This window comes from Contarinia nasturtii, unplaced genomic scaffold, assembly GCF_009176525.2.
Source record: "Contarinia nasturtii isolate CC-2019 unplaced genomic scaffold, AAFC_CNas_1.1 Cnas_scaffold_1240, whole genome shotgun sequence".
Lineage (NCBI taxonomy): Eukaryota > Metazoa > Arthropoda > Insecta > Diptera > Cecidomyiidae > Contarinia > Contarinia nasturtii.
The window spans coordinates 1,405,704-1,427,576 of record NW_022198581.1 but is presented as its reverse complement, the minus strand read 5'-3'; the positions used below and the strand labels follow the sequence as shown (position 1 = coordinate 1,427,576).

The 21,873-nt window shown below is 32.4% G+C and overlaps 2 protein-coding genes across 2 annotated transcripts; both read right to left on the bottom strand.

The window, feature by feature from the left end:
• Window positions 1-1,108: 1,108 nt before the first annotated feature.
• Window positions 1,109-7,638, bottom strand: LOC116345245. Its single transcript, XM_031774464.1, has 19 exons — window positions 7,540-7,638; window positions 7,122-7,250; window positions 6,792-7,055; window positions 6,592-6,720; window positions 6,368-6,532; window positions 6,125-6,289; window positions 5,916-6,062; window positions 5,701-5,847; window positions 5,494-5,640; window positions 5,265-5,429; window positions 5,134-5,199; window positions 4,947-5,072; window positions 3,146-3,226; window positions 2,824-3,054; window positions 2,627-2,749; window positions 2,401-2,562; window positions 2,128-2,241; window positions 1,835-2,065; window positions 1,109-1,769 (listed from the first exon to the last, which is right to left on the bottom strand). Exons 1-19 carry the CDS (start codon window positions 7,626-7,628, stop codon window positions 1,469-1,471), a joined length of 2,982 nt encoding a protein of 993 aa, XP_031630324.1. The 5' UTR covers window positions 7,629-7,638; the 3' UTR covers window positions 1,109-1,468.
• Window positions 7,639-10,381: 2,743 nt separating this feature from the next.
• On the bottom strand, window positions 10,382-14,203 carry LOC116345306 (alpha-protein kinase 1-like). Its single transcript, XM_031774558.1, has 3 exons — window positions 14,035-14,203; window positions 13,656-13,829; window positions 10,382-13,517 (listed from the first exon to the last, which is right to left on the bottom strand). The coding sequence occupies exons 2-3, from the start codon at window positions 13,720-13,722 to the stop codon at window positions 10,576-10,578; spliced, it is 3,009 nt and encodes a 1,002-aa protein (XP_031630418.1). The 5' UTR covers window positions 13,723-13,829; window positions 14,035-14,203; the 3' UTR covers window positions 10,382-10,575.
• Between the last annotated feature and the right edge of the window lie 7,670 nt (window positions 14,204-21,873).

Below are 21,873 nucleotides of genomic sequence, written 5' to 3'. Positions count from 1 at the left end.
CTATGGATAAAATCAATCAAATTCACTTTTATATCGAAGTCCTATGGTTAAAATCAATCATATTCACATTTATATCGGAGTCCTATGGATAAAATCAATCATATTCACATTTATTTCGAAGAATGACGCTAGTGATATATCGTGATACTATTGATAGAACGATATGAATATTGTGCTATTGGTACATTTCAATTTTGTGACAACAACAATTTGGCTCTTCAATATTTTCCCCTAGGGGGTAACCGCGCTTTTAAATATATAGAAATATGAACAAATTCAGGAGATTTCAACGAATTCAAGAGCTATCGAGAGATATGAACGCAAATTTACATTTTTGGGAGATATTGTCAGATATTCTGATCTAAAAATAATTCTGGATGTGGGCTTTGGTGGATCTTTAGGATCATCAGAACCGCTCCCAGTTCTGGAAGTGGGTTTTGGTGGATCCTCAGGATGGACCAGACTATGGTTTGACAATGCCCTGGCCCATCCTGAGAGTCCACTTCAGAACTGGGAGCGTTCTGATGATCCTGAGGAACCACCAAAACCAACTTCCAGAATTGAATACTTTGAGATATTTCAGTTTTAATCAGATTTTAAGAACAAAGTTAATGTTGATGGATAAAAAAGCGTGGTTTCCCCCTAGATTTTCCCTCAAGTGTAGACATCTAAAATATCAAAATATAGTTTTTCCTCAAATGTAGACATCTAAATATCAAAAGAGGAGAGCTCTATATTTGAGGGAAAATATTAAAAAGACAAATTTTTGTAGTCACAAAATTGAAATGTCCCAAATAGCATGATATTCATATCGTACCTCTTTTTTGACCACATTTATTTGAAGCGTCTCAAACATGGTAAGTTTCTTTTCACATATTTTAAAAATATTTTATTTAAAACTTAGAATATTTAAAAAAATTTACTAGAATAAATGTGGTCAAAAAAGAGGTTATGTCAAGTATTAAATTTTCGTTGATATTTGGTACTAGATTTTAGTACTAGTTTTAGTACAAATCTAGTACTCTTGCACAGTGAACTTATTGTTCAAAATTAGTTTAATGTACATAATCCACGGATAAATAAATAAATAAAACACACAATAAAAAATAAAATAAAACATTTTTTTTTAATTATACAAATCAAGAAAAAACCATTTTTTCGGTTTTTCATTGAAACATTTTCTTTTCAGTATATATTGTATTTTACCATTTGTACTCTAGCAAGTACTTGTACTCTAGTATTTACAAGAGTATTTTATATAATATAGTGGAATATATTGGTGGCATATTTGAAAAAAGTGGTTCATATTCGTATACGAATATAAACCAATGTGTCGCAAATATTTGTCAATAAATCACGACTATATGCACGCAATCTCCCCCTAGTACAATTTCGAATTCGTTTATTTCATTTAATTTTTTCTTCTGTTGAATAATTGGAATTCTTAACAAATATTATGTTAAGTGCTTTAAATTTTGAATTGTTTAGCAAATTCAAGGACATATGACTTCATTGAATGTTCAATTGATTCATGTTTTTGCATCGGCCATTTTCTTGTTAGAATATAATCTCCGGCTCCCAAAGTGCTTCTTATTGCTGTTTGAACTCTTGATTGCATGCCATTTGCGTTGGTGCTGTCGAAAAGTTTGATTTGATCATTTCCAGCCAAAAGGCTTGTATAAATAATTTTCAGCAATGAGTACGTCAATTTTATAGAGTTTGCATTTTCGATCTGAACCCTGTCCCTATCCTGATATGCCACGGAATTGCTATTCAAATAAAACTCCCATCAATAAATTGGAATATTATGATGCACATTATATAATTGTCTTACACCATCAATTGGGCTAACTCTGTAGTAAAGCCCACAACTGGATTCGCATCAGGATAAATTGTGTTATTGATACCATTAATTTTCATCACTTCGCCAATTTCAACAGCGTGAATTTCGAAAAATGTCTGTTGCGACTTTTGAACCACTAGACTCAGATATTTTCGCTTGATTAGTGCTTGTCGCAACTTTAAAATATTTTTAACATCATTCCTGACAGCACTTCGGTTAACACTAGACCAATTTAAAATAATTTAAAAAATGTAATGCCTCTTGTAATAAGGGCTCCTTATTACCTGCGACTATTTACGCTCATCAAATAAAGCAAGAAGATCTTCTCTAGAAAATTTACAAATATACAATCGGATGCATTTCCAAGTGTCTCAATTTTACGCATATTTTGTTCATCTCTGGAAGCAAAAAAAGGCATTTATCCAATGAAATATTATTACCAAATGATAATTAATTATAAAAACAGAAAAAAAACTTAAGAACAAAATATACTAAACAAAAATTTTTACACACTTTTATTGTAGCGTTTTCACCATGAGAAGAGAAACTATACTTACTCCAATGATAGAGCGATATGTTGTTTGAATTTCATGTGAAAGTTTTGAAAAACTATATCAAAACTTTCGTCATTCCAATCGAATGCATTATCAAGTTGATGAAGATCCAAATAAACTTTCATAATATGCTTCATTTCATTTGACGTTATAACGTCTGGCACACTGAAAAAAAATTAACCGAAAATTCGAAACCTTCTACAATAGTTTACAATCGAAGACAACATACCGATTTCGAATCATTAAAACCAACTTCAAGAGAACAGTATTGATTCGATTGAAATAATTTCCCGGTCGGCCAAGGTTTTTTTCGATTTTTTCCATTAAACGATTGCACATGTCAATGCGATTTCTGAAAATTTGCATACTTTGTTTAATGGCATGAAACAATTTTAGAAAAAAAAAAGAGAAAACGTTAGTAAGTACTTGTGGCTAACGAAGATTATTGGCTTATAATCGATATAATCGGGATGCTCAAGATAGAATTTCAATTGTTTGGAACGGATAACGTGTTGGTGTTCAATATAAAATTCACTAAATAAATTATCTATCACTTTTGTATCCAAATCAGACTCTAAAGTTACATGATAGTAGACCATAAATTCGGTGTAGAAATTTGCAATGTCGGTAATTAGTTTTTCGTCTAGTGCTGGTGTTCTATAAAAAGTAGTATACATTTTTTTTGTTTAATAAATAAATGTTCAATGAATATTTTTGACGGAATTTTTTAGATATATCGTGTGTATACTTTGAGCATAAGATAGCTGCTTTCAGAACTTGTTCAAGTACGAATGTACCCTTTGACATTCTTGCAGTATCGACCATTTTTCTGAAAATTGTTTTAAAGTCATATTATTCCCTTCATCGGGACTTTCATTTTGATTAATTTGTATCATTTAATGAAGAAGCCTTTATACATGCTGATTTTTCAGACATTAGGTTTGAGCTATGGATATAGCGGCTGCTATTTATCTCGTTTTAATGCATTTATGCATATTGTGCGCTATTTGCTACATCTCTCTCCTACTCACATTCAAATGTACAAAAGAAAAGTAGGCTATGATATTCCTACTCGGTGTTACACACAGCACACGAATTATAGCACCTATAAAATAGCAGCCGCTATATGCATAGCTCGAGCCTAATGTCTGTGATTTTTACATGCTGAGCATCTTATTATTATATTATTTGGCATTACTTCAGAACAGTGTCATTCAGTGCGAATAACGAGAAGCCTTGAAAAAGTTGTTATACTACTGTTCAAAGTTTTTATTAAGTTTCTTTCCCTCGATTCTACATTTCGAATGCTAACCATCAATTGAACCGCTTAGAATAAAAGTAGATAATGGTAGAAAGTTAAAAAAAATCTCAATCATAAAGTGTTATGAAAATAATACTCAATCAAGGAAAAAAGTGAAAGTAAAAGTCGATGAAGAAAAAAATTGAAAATAAAATCACTTTTTTTCTTGATTGAGTATTATTATAACTCAATTTATGATTGAGATTTTTTTTCACTTTTTTCTTGATTTTTCTAGTTTACCATTTAGTGGTGTTCGAGAATTGAGAAAAAAAATGTTTTTTCTTTCACTTTTTGTGCTCTATATCGAGTCTCCGAGAGTTTCATATAATCTCGCCTTGCAATAGCCAAATGATGCCTATTGATTCAATAACGATTGGTATTCGCTTACTATTCAATAGGCATCACATAGCAACTTTATATGAAACTCTCGGAGACTCGGTATAGAGCACTCAAACAGTGAAAAAAGTCCAGATCGTGATTTAGATGATAATGAATGCGATTTTTTTCATTCTGATTTCACCAGGTGATATAGAAAATTGAGTAGTATTTGTAAATCGAAGAATTTTTTTTTTAATTATTTTTGCATTTTTCGAGATTTTTTACTATCTACATGGGAGGTTTGTATGAAAAACACGGAAGACCGCTGAAATGGCACTGTTTTAGGTCCGTATATATTTGACCATAGGACAAGTATAGTTGTCAGACATTGAATGGCGTTGTATCTATCCTATAAACATCGAACTAATGAAAATGTGTGGTGGTTCATGTCTTATGTAATATACAATAGTGGAAATTTATCCAATGCACAAACCATTTCTTCTAGTTCCTCACCATTTCTTCTAGTTCCTCTTACATTAGTGTAGGGGGATTCTTCTAAAGTTCAGAGAATGACGTTTGCATATAAATACATATAAAAGACACTTTTAGGCTCGTCCTATGTATTTGACGTTTGCCATTTCAGTCGTCTTCCGTGTTTTTCATACAAGCCGCCCATGTAAATGGTGAAAAATCGCAAAAAATGAAAAAAATAATTAATTTTTTTTCTTCAATTCTCAAATACTATTCAATTTTCTGTATCACCTGGTGAATCATAGTTGAAACCCATCCATCAAAATGTTCAATCAAGGGAAAAAAAATCAATAAAAATCATGTTAAAACAATAAACCAACATTATTTCAGTCATTTCGAAATCACACCTGAATCTCATATAAAAATGATTCAACATTGAGGTGGATCAAAATCTTTATACCTGATCAAACTATTGATTTGTGTGGGATAAATATGTGCGAGTAAAAATATGAGCATATTATTCTCTATTGAACCTTCTCGGGTGTTAAATGCATTTTCAAATACCAACCAATCCACATTAGTCACGCTGAAAAGAATTGAGACACTTCATCACAAATCATGTTCGTTAAAATTTATCATTTAAGCACCTAATTTGCTTTGGATTAAAAATCACATTATACACTCCATTTGCATTCTGATTGGCTTTATCTAAACTGCAATTGAAAAAGAAATCTGAAAAAAACCTCGAAAGTAATGGTTGAAATTTCAACGAAATTACGCTTCATTCATCAATTGGTTGAACTTTGGCCATTTCTGGATTACTTCATCTTTATAAGTGTTCATTATTTTATTATCGGGTGCATTATTAATACATCCACCATAGGAGGATGGCGGCACTGTCAATAGTAAATAGAATTTCATTACGTCAACATAATCGAGCCAACTGTAATTTATTAAAAGAATATTATAATGATCGTTGATTTAAAAATTTAAATGTTATAATTTACGTTAGATCTTCGACATTCATCTCCATAAGCACATTGTGAACTTTCTTCAATTGCCAATCAATTTCAATCAGTGCCACTTTTGTATCTGTTCTTTTCAATCGACCAGCAATTGATTTTAAAATATTGATTTGATTCTCCAAATACTCGCTGCAATCAACAACAATTACTACAATTACTCAACAAAAGAAGCGAAATTTATTGTTTTACCGATTGGCTTTGGCGACGAATTCAACGTTTTGTAGTATATGAAATTTGGTTTTTTCAACTTCGTATCTTGTTTCTATGGCAGATATAGCATTCCGTAAATCGTTTAAGGCCAATCGATAGTCTTTGTAAAATTTCGAAGCCATAATTCTGTTTTTTTTTTTAAATAAAAAATGGTTTATTCGAATGATTTGTTTAAAGAAATTTTTTTCACTTACTCATTCATTGAATTCATTTTTAGATGACCTTTTAAAAACAGTGTACACAAATTTTTTTCATATTTGTACGTGTCTAATTTTCTTTCAAATCCATTTAAAGCAAATCGATTGCCAAATTTTTGTAGCAAAAGTGCAGAATCAAAAAGACTAAAATTGTGTCAATTTCATTCGAAAATAATAAAACAATGATTATGTTATTCGGTACATACTTTAGTTTGGAGTGAAGATTGTTCTCGTGATGTTGATAGTTTCTCAGCACCGCCGAAAAAGCATCGAACATCATAAGATTCATATGAGTGCCATATAAAATGTAAGCATGTAAAATGATTAAAAACAATTTCGTAACATTTTCCGTATTGATAAGGTCTGGTGTGCTAAAATGAAGCCAAAAAAAATGAACGTGGCTCGTGGAATATTTGTTACAATTTTTCCGACAAAAATCCATTTCTTACTAATTCGGTGCGATGTCTTTGTTTCCTATGAATGCAAAACCAGTGATAACAAACATGATATTCTCATAATATTCGAGGTTGTGGTCAGTTGTCAGAGTGTTTTTCTCAGCACGAACATCTTTGGGGAATCGCGTAAACGACGGCGAAAGATAATTCATCGTGTCACTGAAATAATTTCATAGCCATTATGTCCAATGAGCTCAGGCTAACAAAACCGTACTTACTTAAGTCGTGTTGGAATATTGTTATGTTTCATAAACTTTTCGAATTCTCTTCTTATATTTTTGAATTGAATACGATTTTTAGCAAATGCATTCACAACAAATCTCATGATATGAACTAAATACTTTGACCTAGAACATTAAAAAACATATTGTATATGGATTCGAGAATGTTGTAAACGTGGCAACATTATCAACGTTACCGAATTTTTTCGTCTAGTTGTCGTGCCGTTGATATGCTGAGCATCAAGTTAATCTCAATCTCCAAATCGATTTTTTCATTATGAATATCGACAAGTGCGATGTCATTTGTTAAGCTATTGAGATAACCACGAAAAGCCATTTCGGGTGAGATTATTTTGGCCAATTTCTTAAAATTGGTGTCCGCAATGCTCGATGCCATTTCATTTGTTTCCAACTCAAAGTAAGCATTGTAAACGAACGCAGCGTCATTTGTACACGAAGCACTTCAATACAAAAGAAAATTGAAGAATTACAATGTTTTGCGAATGTCGTAAATAAAATTCGTTTACACTTCTTTTCCGCATTTTTTCTCCAAATACTTCAAAGACTTTTCAATGCTTTTTGTTACGTCAGAATTCTTGGGATGATCTCCTTTAAGCCATTTCTCGATTGGTTCAACCTTTTTCCGAAGTTTATCGCTGAAACAAAATACATATATTCAGTTTCGATTGACAAACATCATGTGAAAATGAAAATGTGACATTGTGATGTCAAACGAGTTAATGTTTCAACGTCTTACTGCGAGAACAGATACGAGTATAATGATAAGATTCACACGTATGATTTACATCACTTTTGTAATGTTCGCTTCAGTTGTTTCACTATTCTATTTGTATGCTACTCCCTATACGCTACATTCAATCACTTTTACTTTGTTTTCTTATACTTTTACTTTGTTTTCTTACCAAATAATTTTTGTTTGCTTACTCAGAATGTCGGCCACCACATCCAATGCTAAATTGGATATAAAGTACGAAAATTTGTCCAAAAATCAAATATCTTTTCAAAGCATTCATCTTGAACGAAATAATAGCAACTGCTGAACAAATAAATCAGTCTGTTTTCTTTTAAAGAGATGGATTTGCTTCGAAGAATAACTCTGGAACAAAGACCTTGTGTTCTTCGATCGTACATAAATTTGAATGCATTTGAATTTCATTGAAAATTTTCGCATTTTTAAAATCCAAATGATTAATAATCGATTTCATCATTTTATGATAATTTCATTAAGACAAGCTGACATGTTTTCCCGGCTCTTGAAATGAAAGTTGTAATACGATAATACATTACCACGAGAATATATTGTAGTCTCTATATATTAAGAAAATTCCCTCACCAAGCGCTAATCTCTTTGAATATTTCGCTTGATAATTATGGCAATAGCAACAAAAATCGGTGTCATTTCAATCATTAAAGCGTGTGCACTGTTACGATTATTTATTTGCGGAATATAAATCCAGTTTTGCTTTATTATCTAATCGATAGTCAACTATTGTGTGCAATTATAATACACATTCGACAATTATCATATTGCGTTTCTACATTGTATAAAAAAATAATTAAATACGACTTACTTACAGTGTGTATTACTTATAGTTTGTTTTAGTTTTAGTCTGTAGTTAGTACTACTTTGTAATAAATCTGAAATTAAAAATTCAGCAATCAACAGCAAATCAAGGAGCTATAATTATGACTGAATTGACTTCTTAGAGTCTCATGTAAATTATACGAGTCAATAAGGGTCGAATTATTTGCGAGTCGCCATATGATTTTCAAGTAAATGTAAAAAGTCTCAATGGCATGTTTGAAGTGAATGTCAAAGTTATAAATTTTTATTGATAGAAAAATTCTGATTAAAACATTGCGTCGAAATGGTAAATAAATATTTTGTTTTCATATTAATATTAAGAGTGGTTTTAATAAAAAATGTGATTAAAAAAAAATCAATGTTTTAAATGATTTAGTTTGCATGTTGGAATCCCAAAAAATGTTTGAGAGAAACGGACCTTTCTTGCCGAACAAGTTTATCTCATATTGCTAGGGGACATTCGTAGCAATTCTAGTAAGCTAGTTTTACTTTCGTATTCGCTAATCGCTTAGTAGTATTACTAGTGAGTACACTAGTGCTACTAGTAGCTGCTAGTTTTTCTAGTGTTTTGAAATTACCTAGACGTATCGTATGATACATAAAAGAAACAAGTCGCTTAAGTCGCTTGTAAACGAACCAAGTGAATAGCGGAGACGCACGATAGCGAAGTGAGTGTATTGCGGCAACGGATAACAACGTTCGTTGTCGCTATTCCTTCACTTCGTTTTCGTGCGTCTCCGCTATTCACTTGGTTCGTTTGCAAGCGACTTACGCATGCTACAATATATTTTACATGCCTCAATTCATTTGCTTTGGACTATAATACGCTAGTGCTTGCTAGTCGCTGCTAGTTGCTGCTAGTTTCACTAGTTTTTCTAGTATGAATGTCCCCTAGTCATATTGAAATAGAAATTATAGTGAGGAATCGTAAGTATTGTAACATTATATTGTCTACACCCAAGGCTGATATTGCGGAATATGCAAACGAAAATCGTGGAATATTGGCTAGATCTTGCTATAAAAATAAATTTCCAGTTGCGACATTAATGAGGCTGAAGATGAAGTTTATCTGATGAACACATGGTTTTCGAAGGCGTTTGCTATGAATAAAGCAATAAGATTTTACATCAGCATAAAAAGAAAATTCTATAATTTTAATTATTTACAGACATTATATTGAGATATTTTCAGCCAGCTAAATCAGCTGAAATAGAGTGAAAACAATAGAAGTGATTGTTATATTTCACTTCCATTCTTACAAACAACATAACAATCACTTGTATTGTCTTCACTCCATTTCAGCTCCTGACGATAGCAGCCTGAGCTGATTCAGCTGGCTGAAAATATCTCAATATGTCTGAACATAATAAATTTCCCTTCAAATTTGACATAAGCCCCTATAGGGTGCTCTGCAGCATCAAATATAGTTCATGTCAATGTCATCATCTACGGAAATAATTTAAAAAGCACAACGAAAGCAATTACTTTTATAAAATTTAATCTGTTGATGACTATGAACATTTTTGCGGCATGCTTTTCTCCAGAGAGAACTATCGGAATGTTGAGAATACATTACACATGAGTGGATATGTATGATGTCGTCATAGATTTGAAGTTTATTTCAGTGCGAATATAGTTTTTCTCCTGGGAAGTTATCTTCAAAACAAAACTGATACGGCAACATATCAACATCAGAAACGTTTCATGTTCTAGAATTTTCTTTGTCACCATAGCAATTTTTCTTCTGTTGAAATGATTTCATGAACTATTTTTTTTATATTTGCTTGACATCACATGGAGATAACAACGGTTCAAAATAGTCAGCAAGCATCACGCTTTCTTTGACTCAGATGTTTGGAAATTTGATTGACGATTTTTCGAAATTTCACACACAATTTTATATCAAATTTAACCGAAAAAAGCGTGACATTTTTTCAGTAAAAAAACCAAAAAAAAAAAACGTGATGCTTGTTGATAAATTTAGATGTTTTAAACACTTGTTGACTATTTAGGCCAAATCAAAGTATTGGATCATTTTAATCTGCGAAAAAAAATAGTTCAGCAATATTTTAAAATTAAATTTTCTTCCGATTAAAGAAAAGACTTAATTTAAAATTGATAAAGATATGTTTTATTTTTTTATTCAATTGAATCATGAAGAATTTTTGATTTCATGTCGTATTTATTTTTTGTTGGATTTGTTTGTTTCTTGCCATGCAAAAATAAAATGTAAATTGTTTCTTAACAACAAAAGGATTACATTATAATTGCTATTTTGTTTGATAATTTATAAATTAATTGTATTTAATTCTCTTTTGATGCTTAGTCTTATTTCTTAGGAACATAAATTCATTCATTTTTCGATTTGAAAAAATCTAGTTTTGTGTTAATGTTGAAGATACGGTTTCGGTATTTGTTTGTGCGTTTGAATTGGTTGATGGCATTAATGGTGTTGACTGTGGCGTCGATGGTTTCACCGGGAATCGATTCAAAATAGAGGTTGGCTGAACTTTTGGCCTTGGAATGGTGCGCATTGATATCGGCATCAATTTCGTTGAATCAATGTTGAATAGATTTTTTAAATTATTGATCGTTGGCCCATTGATATTAATAACTGGCATGCCAAATACTTCCGTTGATTTTTCATCGCGAATATTAGTAATTGGCAAAAAATTGGTAAATCCAAGCGATAACATTTTCTTGCGAATATTTGAATTGTTAAAGTTTACAATTGGTATGCCGAATTCGGGCTGTGATTTTATTTGGCCTGCATGCATTCGCCGGATATGGGCTCTAACTGCCTCCGACGATATAAACCGTAATGAACAAATGGTGCATTTAAATTTACTGATGCGTGATATTTTGTGCACATCTTGCTCATGTTCACGCAACGATTTTAAATTGGCGAATCTCATTTGGCAATTTTTTACGGAGCACTTGATTTGTGTGGTGCCTGGTTTTGGTGCTATCTTTTCTGGCCGTTTGAATGATTTGAACGATGGAGTATCATCATCATTTGATAAATCAATTGTTTCTTCAGTTGCCGATGTAGCTGTAGCCAATGGCGGGGTAACAACTTTCTTCTTCGATATGATACTTACTGAATTATTCATTTGTAATTTTTGTACAGCTGCTTCGGTTGTTGCATACGGCGTTTTATTCGAATCATCGGGTGTCTTCGGTTTTTCTAATAGTTTTGATGTTGATTTCACTGTAATACCACGATTTACCAATATATTTGCCATCGAATTACCATCAACTACTGGCGGCGTTTTATGTCTTTCAGTTGGTTGAATTGTTACCGATGGTTCTTTGTTTTTTACGCTGAGCGTTATTTGATCGTTGATTTGTATCGTTGTCGGTGCCGAGTCGGTCGATTGTTTTTTCGTTGTTGAATTGAGCGTAATCGCACCACTTTGTACCGATTCAATCACAGGAAGTCCTTCGGTTCGTGGTGCGTTTGATATAAATGGTCGATTTTCAAGGTCTCGTGCTCGAAACATTTGCTCGAAACGAGCCTTTTCTTGAGCTTGTTTTTGTTGTTGTTGTTGCTGCTGCTGCTGCTGATGCTGCTGTTGTTGTTGTTGTTGTTGATGATGAAGGTTGTGCTGTTGCTGTTTTTGTTGATGATGCTGTTCAATTGGACTCAGTGGCATTGCTTTCCTTTGGAGTGCCTGTTGAATACCAGAAGCCATATTTGGTCGGGTCGGACATGGAGGAAGATTTCGAGGTGGATGCATAAACTGTCCGTTCATCGGAGGAGGACGTTGGTGGTGTTGTTGTTGTTGCGAATGATGTATCGGCTGTTGTTGCAATGGAAATCGTTGCATTAACGGTCGTTGTTGAGACATAAAATGGTTCGTCATTTGATTTGGAGGTCGATTGAATGCATTCATGCTATCTCCATTCATTTGCGGAATATTGCCGGTTGTTTGTCGTGGATTGTACATATCTGGGCTCATTTCAAGAAACGGTGTCATGTTGACCGGTTGATTTGGATTAATTCCATTTGGTCTGACCATTTGTGATGGTGACATAAATCGATGCATTGGATAATGTGATGGATGTCTTGATGACGATGGCATTGGAAAACGTGGTCGGTTTTGCATTTGATTTATGTTTCCAAATGCCCGAACTTGATTTTCCATTTGATGTATTGGAAGTACCGCCGGTTGGCCATACATTGGTGGCGGTGGTGGTGGTTGATGTTGTTGTTGTGACGGCAGACTTTTTGATTGTGCTAACAAGTGTTCGAGTCGACTTGTTTGCGGTGGACGATATGGATGCAATGGATCAACGGTCATTTCTTGAATGGGTTCAAGCATCGAAGCAAGTGAATAATTTCGAATTCCATGGCCAGTTAGACGCTGATGTTCATGTAAGAAATTAATATCAGGATATTTTTGATTGCATATATTGCACGTATGTGCCAAACGATCGATTGATATAAATTCATTTGGTTCGGCATCCAATTCATTAGATTCAGGTGGTTCGTTTGGTGTTTCAAGTAATTGCTTTAATATTCGGGCGGCTGATTCTTCATTCAAAGCATCTTCGGCAAACTGATGTAGACCATCGAGCGTTGGGCACTCATATTGAATTCGATTTTCTGACGGAACTGAAACCATTGCATTTTCAGGCAGACTCGTTCGAAATGGCGGGCTTGGTGGACTTTGTTTTATTTCTTCCGCTCTGATCACACGAATGCGAGGTCCATTGGTTGTTAGTGGTGATGTTGGCTCTCTTATTGGATTTAATACATCGGAAGTTGTTTCTTTTTCATTTGGATTTTGTTGGGAAGTTTCGGTACGTGGAATTTTCAATTTAATCTTTAATACATCGGTGTCATTCGACGGTCGTTTCGTAGCGCCATTACAACGGCTAAGATATTCTTTATAGTATGGATTGTTTGTGTTCAATTCAGTTAGTTTTACCGATGGCAAACTAATATGTCTTTCTAAATGTTTTAACCAATCAGCGGTATGCTTAAAACGTATGCTACATTTAATGCAAAAACGTTTTTTATTCTTTTTCGATCGAACCGGCGAATTGCCTTCCGAGGACGATGAATGCATACTACTCGGTGATGACATCGGTGGAATGGCAATTCTAAGCTTTTCAATGGGCTGATAAACGATATTTGAAACGCTTTTTATTGGGACGGATTCGATTGTTTCTACATCATTCGTATCATCGATATTAACATCATTATTTTCATAAGTATCATCAGTCGAGATCTCATTCACAGTTTCACTATTGAGTCCATCCAGGCATGAATCTTCTAAAATTCTCTGCAATTCACTGTCATCGTTAAAATCTAAAAAAAACACAGAGAATAAAAAAAACGTAAGTCAAAATGATTTTCATTCAACAGTTTTCTCATTTATATACACATACAAGTAACCATAGATAAATGAAAAATCGTAAAAAAGTGAAATCAAATCCAAATGTTTACCATTTTGTTCGCTAAATGACAAATTAGATGGAAAATTATCAAATCCCTTCAATGTTTCTGATGCCATTTTAATTGAATGAAAACCACAAAAGAAATCCCCGTTTTAATACCAAAAAATCATTTGAAATTTTGTCAGTCAATTATCGTCTCAAAATCTCTTTGGAAAATCGAATTCTGTTTGTTCAAGAAAAATTGAAAAAGGAAAAAAGAAACAAGCAAAAAAAACATTAGAATTTGTGACAAAGCCAAATGTGATATTTAGTAAACAAAAAAAATTATTCGTTATTATACACACAGCTTTGATATTATACACTTTGAATTAAATGCACATATAATATTTTCTTTTAGTTTTACACTATAAAATTAATGTGGCATTCACCTTTTATTTTGTAATGTTAGAAGAATTTTCTTGTGTTGTAATCACATGCAATAATAAACACATATTTTTAAGTTTTACGTAAATTCTTCAAACCAAACTGTGTAACAATTTATTTTTGTTTACTATATAGACAGACGGTGGTGCTGTGCTTATACATGTGCAACGTTTGAGCGTGCAAATATGTCTGACACACGTTCAAAGGCGACGTATACGATACGGCGGGCAATCGGTACAAAAAATATATATAACCCAAGTAATGCGCATCGCACACCAACCGATTCAAATAAACGTTAGCAACAAAATACAAACACATATATCTAGACATATACACCGCTCACAAGACATTCTTTTTTCCTCATTCTCTCTTTGTTCGTAAATTGCTTTTTTGTTGTCATGTTACTCGATCTATCCATGCAATGTATAAATCTATATAACAGATATTCAGTATATAGAAACCATGAGGCGCACAAATTTTTAGAACATTTTGGGACTGAAATGGATGATTTAGGTTGGATTGATTAGGTCATTTAAATTGGATATGTTAAATCCTTGTTATTTATTCATTATTTTCTAAACCTACGAACGTCAGGTTATACAGCGTACAATGCGCATTGCGCACATCTGTTGATTTTTATAGTCTGACAAAAATGACTTATAACCCTCATAATTTTAGTTATTGCAAATATTGTATATCAGATAATGATTCAGAATTGTTCCAAGCATTTTTTTTTAAAATTCTGTTGGAAATTTGAATATTTTTCTATGATATGTTTGGTCTAGAAAAAATTAAAACCCCAAAATTAAAAAAAAAATCTATAAAAGATACTAGCAACCCATCTGGCAAAACTAGCAAATATTGTTTTTTTTTTTATATTTTCGGTCCATTTTCGTCTTTTGACAATAAAATATGCGTAATTACGGTCAAAATACGTATAATTTACCATAATGGTCGTTTGGGTGTGTTACCTATGATGACCCGTTTGGGCGCCAACCCCAGATATACATACATACTTTCTGTTTTATAGATATAGTTTGCAATATATTTAGGTATTATGAATTTAATTATTATTTTTAAATAGATCAATAAAAAAGTAGTAGACATTTTTCAAAAGGTGTTAAAAAAATGCTTGGAAAGGTCAAAATATGTAAATTAGTACTATAGTAGTTAGTATACTAACTAGAAGTCGTCAGAAAATTGTTTTTTGACAGAAGTTCGTGTGTGCACAATTATGACTGTTTCAGCGCAAAAAAATGCGTTTTACTTGTCTACTTTATAAAAAAAGGAAATTACAGAAACGAGATATCGTCATATTATTGTTATGAAAATAGGAAAGTCTGGTCTTTAGATATAGTTCATTTTTATTTGTTTGCTTTTGGCATTAATTCCGACGTCATATCCTGTACTTGAGTCATTAAAATATTGTTTTTATTACTTTTTGTTTTGAATGACTAATAAATCTCAATACATTCACAATGTGTTGGCATTACATTGTTGTGTACTCAGACGAAACGACCAGTACCATTTTTCAATTGAGGGGAGTCCAATGTAATGCAACAACTAAAAAATATAGTCGTACGCAGTTAAAAGAACTCTCTTCGCCATTGTATATAGAAAATTTATATTGAACCTACTTCCATGTATCTTATACGTATGAATTATACGTGCTTATTTATGTGTTTTATATCTTTGCAAGGTTCTATGTGTTCAATTTATATCTATCAATGCCATAGCTAGCAGGCATTTTTATTGCTGACGTCTGCGCCGCATTTTATTCGGTTCACATTTGATATCTTGGATACTGCTGTTCTGAAAACAGAACTTCGTTCATACGATATACCGCACTCCATATGATCAGCAAGGGAAATGACAATAAATATAGAAGTACCAAAAGGCATTTAATATCGATTTTTTTTTGCTGTACCAAAATGAAACCACCAGTAACGAAATGCTCTCGAATGAAAACGAATATATTTTTTCCTACAAAACACACATGTGTAGCTAGCTATACAGTTATATAGTGCAACTGTAAAAATATGGAAAAAATATCTATTTTGTTTCTCTTCGAAATAATGTCGATGGAATTTTTTTTTATGATAAGATAATTTTTTAAGGAACAGTTCAGAAAAGTTAATTCAAAAGTTTGACAAATGGCTATATTAAAAATCTAAAATAGGTGGCGCTGGTTTCTACGTGAATGTACAATTTAATTTTGTAGAAAGTGCAAAACACTAAATTCTTGGCTATATTTGCGACAAGAAAAATATATATACATATAGTACATGTATATTTTGTTTGAAATAAGGTCGTTTATTTTAAGTATAATATATTCAATTGAATTAATGTAATGCAATTTGTTTGTGAATATATTTACATAGATAAACTGTATTTTTGTGCAATATACACAGCCAGTGAATGGCTTCGAACTCTTAAATGCATTGATTTCATCAACTATATGTACTGTTGCTTTATTTCTGGCTGTTCTGGTTGCGAGCATTCGATCGATTTTTGGCCATTTTCCATTTAATACCGAGTCAACATGATATAGCGATTCGTTCAGCATTTTATATATGAAATTCAACGCCAATTTTCGATCTTTTTCTCTCTCCGTAATATATTAAACTTGTTTATATACAAGAAAGTTTAATAAATGTTATAACGCAAAGGTTTCGCTTACGATTTTATATTATATATGCGAATGATGTAGAAAGAAAATGTTGCCATGTTATGGTTAATGCATTGAGCGCTAAGCATACCGGCTAACGGCAAATCGAAATTTCTAGCTAACACACAGACCATGCCGTCCGTTCGTAATGATGATATTTCTATGAAATTGCTGTTAAAAGGAAAGGTTACATTTATCAAAGCATCTAGTAAAGCCACACACTGTGCTTTTTGGCAAATGTTTTACATCAGCTGCCACATTTTCCAGCTTGAAACCATTTATCTAATTTACTAATGCTCCCAGCATTTCGATGTTGCTTATGTGGAACCTTTCTTCGAAGAAAAATAACACGAACGCTATTCCATGGTAACATTATGTAAAAAGAAACCATTCGCACATCTGGCCTCTTTATATTCAAAAACAAAACTCATAGATTGCTTATGTACGTATATATTATAGACTTTTATGGTATATACAGACGAAAATTTATACGTCGTCATATCGACAAAATATCTTTTCACATTAAAACACGTGTGTTCGCAAGCAAGATATATATTTCCATGACCCCATTAAGTTTTAGTGTACTCTCTTGTATTTTTTATCAAACTTTTATATAAGTTTGTGAATTTTTTTTTTTGGTTATAAATTAACATGGGCGGTTACCCAGTTCCCGAGGGTCCTTCCAAAAAAAACTGGGAATGGGAACCCCCAAGAAATTTTCAGGGGACTACCAAGAGCTGATAAGCTTTTTTGCTCCTAAATTATTCTTATATTCTTTTTTTTTCGTAAGATTCTGTCGAAATTCTACTGAACTTTCGTAATATTTCTATCTTGATAAAATTTTCACACATACATTGAACCTTTGGGCATGAAACCTCCTACAGTAGCGCCACAAACGGTAGTGAAGATGAAGTTTTTTGAAATTGAAGAAAACAGCTTTCCAAACAGTTCGCTGCGATTTAATTTTTTGCATGAGATCGCAGTATCGTGCTTAGTTATACTTGTTGAATGACAAATCGATTATGACGCTATTGTAAATAAAAAATCATATAAAATTTCACGTACGTCTTCACATTAGCATCAATAGAAAATGTTAGAATAGTTTAGCTAACAAATGCGTCGTTTTTACATGTTTATATTCACATGTCTATAAAACTGACTTGGTTGCGTGGTTTGTGTTCGTCTCATTGTACAACAAACATTTGTAGAGATATATCGTAGCACATGCTTTCGCATGGTAGCAATAACGGTGTCATTAAATATACAAACTCGCGCAAACCTTTATCTGACCAATATATTTACTGTGATCTAGGCATACATTGCTATTTTTTGTGCAGATAACTTTATCTCATTACAGTGTCATTTTTGTGATCTCCACATTTATTTGCTATATTGTAACAAAGAAGTGCCATTATGTTAAAAATGTAACTGCGTCCTATTCCGTTGGTATTGATAATTTTCAACTAAGACTTTATTTTTGAACACTATAATATTCTATTCAACTGATAATGTTACTTGTTCGTATTTCGTTTGACACACAAATCCACAAAATATCTACGGGGTAACCGCGATTTTAAATATATAGAAATATAAACAAATTCAGGAGATTTCAACGAATTCAAGAGCTATCGAGAGATATGAACGCAAATTTACATTTTTGGGAGATATTGTCAGATATTCTGATCTAAAAATAATTCTGGATGTGGGCTTTGGTGGATCTTTAGGATCATCAGAACCGCTCCCAGTTCTGGAAGTGGGTTTTGGTGGATCCTCAGGATGGACCAGACTATGGTTTGACAATGCCCTGGCCCATCCTGAGAGTCCACTTCCAGAACTGGGAGCGTTCTGATGATCCTGAGGATCCACCAAAACCAACTTCCAGAATTGAATACTTTGAGATATTTGAGTTTTAATCAGATTTTAAGAATAAAGTTAAATGTTGGTGGATAAAAAAGCGTGGTTACCCCCTAGTAAAATATCTGATCAACAGTAAATTATTGTCAGATGTTAATTTCAATGTTGGTAAATTCTCTGATTATTTCAACTATTGTGCAGTAACATAAATTCGCGTTACTCTATACACTGTATGTCAGTTGATGTATAGTACTGTAGTAGCGCCACTTGCGAATGTACAATATTTCAAATAATAAACCAGATTCCCATAACCTGTTATCTAACCTCTAGCCGAACTTCATTGCCATGAGTTTGATCCTTTCGTTCATTTCAGTTCAATGAAAGAGTTAATCAAGTCGTCATCAACTGCCTACAGGGAGCCTTCAGAAAATTCAATTTATCTTAAAATTAAAAAAAAAATTAATGGTCAACTCACTAGGCATCTTATTCGCTATAGTTTTTCTGACATTTCGTTCGAATATTTGAACGCAATCTGACTTTCCGTTTCGGTAACAGAACCATTTTAGTGTGAAATTTTGAAAACCGAAGAAGCAAAATTATTGTTCACCGGAAAAAAAATTAAAATCCAAAAGTTATATATTTCCAGTGATCCGATCACAGTGAATACTTTTTTTTCCTGAAAATGTATTGTGTTCATCTATCCATTTTTGTATTTATGGAATGGGAATTTTTTTTTCTAGAAAACAATTGAAAATGTCAAGGGTGCTTCTAGGCAGCTTTGCGGGTTACGGTGTAAATGTATCTCCCTTTTGTATGGGAAGGATGCCTGTTTTTTTTGGCATATAGACCGAGACATTTTTTTTAGCTGACGATGATTTTTCTGAGTTTAGAAGGTCATAATTATCCTAGAAAAAAATTCCCGACTATTTTTTTTCAGTTTTACAGAAAATTTGGTTAGAGGGTTAAGTCAGTCACATAGATTTTTAAACTGATTCAATATATTCTGTTCTCTTAACGTTAACATTGGAGTACATTTTAACGACATTGTGAAACCAAATATACACCATTGAACTATAACATACAAGGTGAACTTATATGCGCACCATTCTTATCTCCAAAAGAGAAAACAGTCTTATCTCTACTTACCTTATAAAATTCATTCTAGATTGACTAAATTTACATAGAATGTATAAATACAGGATTTCATTTTTTTCTTCTTCTTTACACACAAGCAAAACAAATATTCACAAAAAGGTCGAATTATTTTCACGCAATTTCGTCGACATTATGCGCTTTACTGATGTTACTTATCAACGAAAAGGCAAGATAAGTAAGAAAGTAGCCAACTTATATAAGCTCTAATCATAGGTCAATGAAAACGCTCGTTAATCACTGTTCATTTTGACTCTGTGATTCATTCTATTTTTAGTCATTCATAGCCGAGATTAAAATTCCCCTCATGTGAATATTTAAACAAGCAACCATTTGACAAACTAACATCGTGTTTCGAGCATCAAAATAGTGAAATTCGTCTGTATATTTTCATTTTAATCGAGATATGGTATTTGTACCAATATATTTAATAATATTTGTGGTTATTGTCACATGCTGGAATTGAAATCATTGACCTTAGTCGATTATGTATTACGCAAAAATTGCGGAGCCGCTCAAATAGAATTTAGTCATATCATCTGCTTAATTTTATTTTCACAAGGGCAATATTTTTACATTCATTATTGAGTCAAAAAACTTCATCGATATTTGTACAGTGTTAAAATCAATATGTCTGCTAAAATAACTTCTCCTCCCAAACGAAATCTGGTTGTAGCGCATATTGAATATGGTGCCATGCTGCATACAAGAAATTATTGATAAAAAGTGTATTTCGACAGCATACTTTTATGTATGGTTATTATGTAAAACACCATTTATAGGACCAATGGCACTTGACTATTTGAACGTTTTTTTTATTTTCACATAAATATTTTGCCAACTTGACTCGATGTGGAATGCAGTTTGCTTAGTAAAAAAATACTAGAAATCTGTTGGCATCACATCCAACCATAAGCTATTTTGTATAGTTTCACATATATTTTAAAATAGCTGTTTCATAAGAGCGCCGTCATTGAATGCGACAGCTATTTTTGGAACTACTGTCCTTTCCTATACATTGGCCTCAAAAACTCCTAGCAAAATAGGAAATTTTTAGCTATGATCCAAAAACCCTAGCAAAATGAGAAAAATTCTATCCAAAATCATGAATTTTGTAAAGGGGTAACGCGAAAATTTGAATTGTGCATTTAAAATCATGATTTTTTGCATGATTTGTTGATTTTACAAATCATTTGATTTCAAATCTGAAAGCTATGAGCTCACTCATACTTATTAAATTGTTCATGTTTTCAGTACCTTTATGCACAATATGCTGAAGGCAACGTCCAAAAATTGTGCTTTATGCACAGCGCCTATATATTCGCCGCATTTGTGCAGAGTTATACAGCTTGCTGACTCACATGTATACGAACAATAATGAGATTCTCATTGTTTTTTATTCTCTTCAGTTCAGTTTATCTATCTACAATCTATCAGATTCTATGCTTCTAATTAATTGAACTAGTTATCGATGTATATGTTCAAATAGATTAGAAAAATATCGATGGGTACTTAGCTTTTGACTTATGTACTTATGTGTGAGGTAGCGAACTGTAGCATTGCCCCGATGAATATACGACCACTGAGCAGCTTGCAATAGTCTTTGTATACAACATGTGTATACCTCTCTATACATGTTGTATACATATTATTTTTTCTTTGTAATTTCATAACAACTTTTACGAATGAAAAAGCAAATGTTTTTGTTAGTATATCTTATGAGAAAAAAATTTCATACAAAAAGTATTCCATTTGTCTGTCTCAAATTATTGGAATTGTTTAATAAAAATGTTCACACAAAAAATAAACCTGACAAATCATTTTAGGATTCCTATTAAAATATTAATTTGTAAGGTTTCCTTATAATATGGCAACATTTTATTAGAAAACCTTTAAATAATAAAACATGTTTTGTTTCAACACAGTGAGGTTGGCTTTGACGTTTAAGCGCGCCAATTTATTAGGATTCCTGTTAAAATATTGCGATTTTATAAGGAAACCTAACAAATTCATTTTTTAATAGGAATCCTAAAATAATTTGTGGGGTTTATCTCTTGTGTGTTTATCATTTAAAATGTTCAATGACTCAAATGTCTACGTGGCATAATTAAAATGAGGAAATAACAAACAAAAATAGTGTTCAAGTATGGTTTAAAATAATATAAACCTC

Excerpts from the sequence above, each read along its gene's own strand:
- LOC116345245 (XM_031774464.1), bottom strand. The coding sequence starts at position 7,628 with ATGAATGCTTTGAAAAGATATTTGATTTTTGGACAAATTTTCGTACTT. Across the intron at positions 5,430-5,493 it reads ATGAATGTCGAAGATCTAAC|TTGGCTCGATTATGTTGACG; the intron begins GTAAATTATAAC and ends AATAAATTACAG. Across the intron at positions 5,200-5,264 it reads AACCAATTGATGAATGAAGC|TTTAGATAAAGCCAATCAGA; the intron begins GTAATTTCGTTG and ends TTTCAATTGCAG.
- LOC116345306 (XM_031774558.1), bottom strand. The coding sequence starts at position 13,722 with ATGGCATCAGAAACATTGAAGGGATTTGATAATTTTCCATCTAATTTG. Across the intron at positions 13,518-13,655 it reads GTCATTTAGCGAACAAAATG|ATTTTAACGATGACAGTGAA; the intron begins GTAAACATTTGG and ends TGTTTTTTTTAG.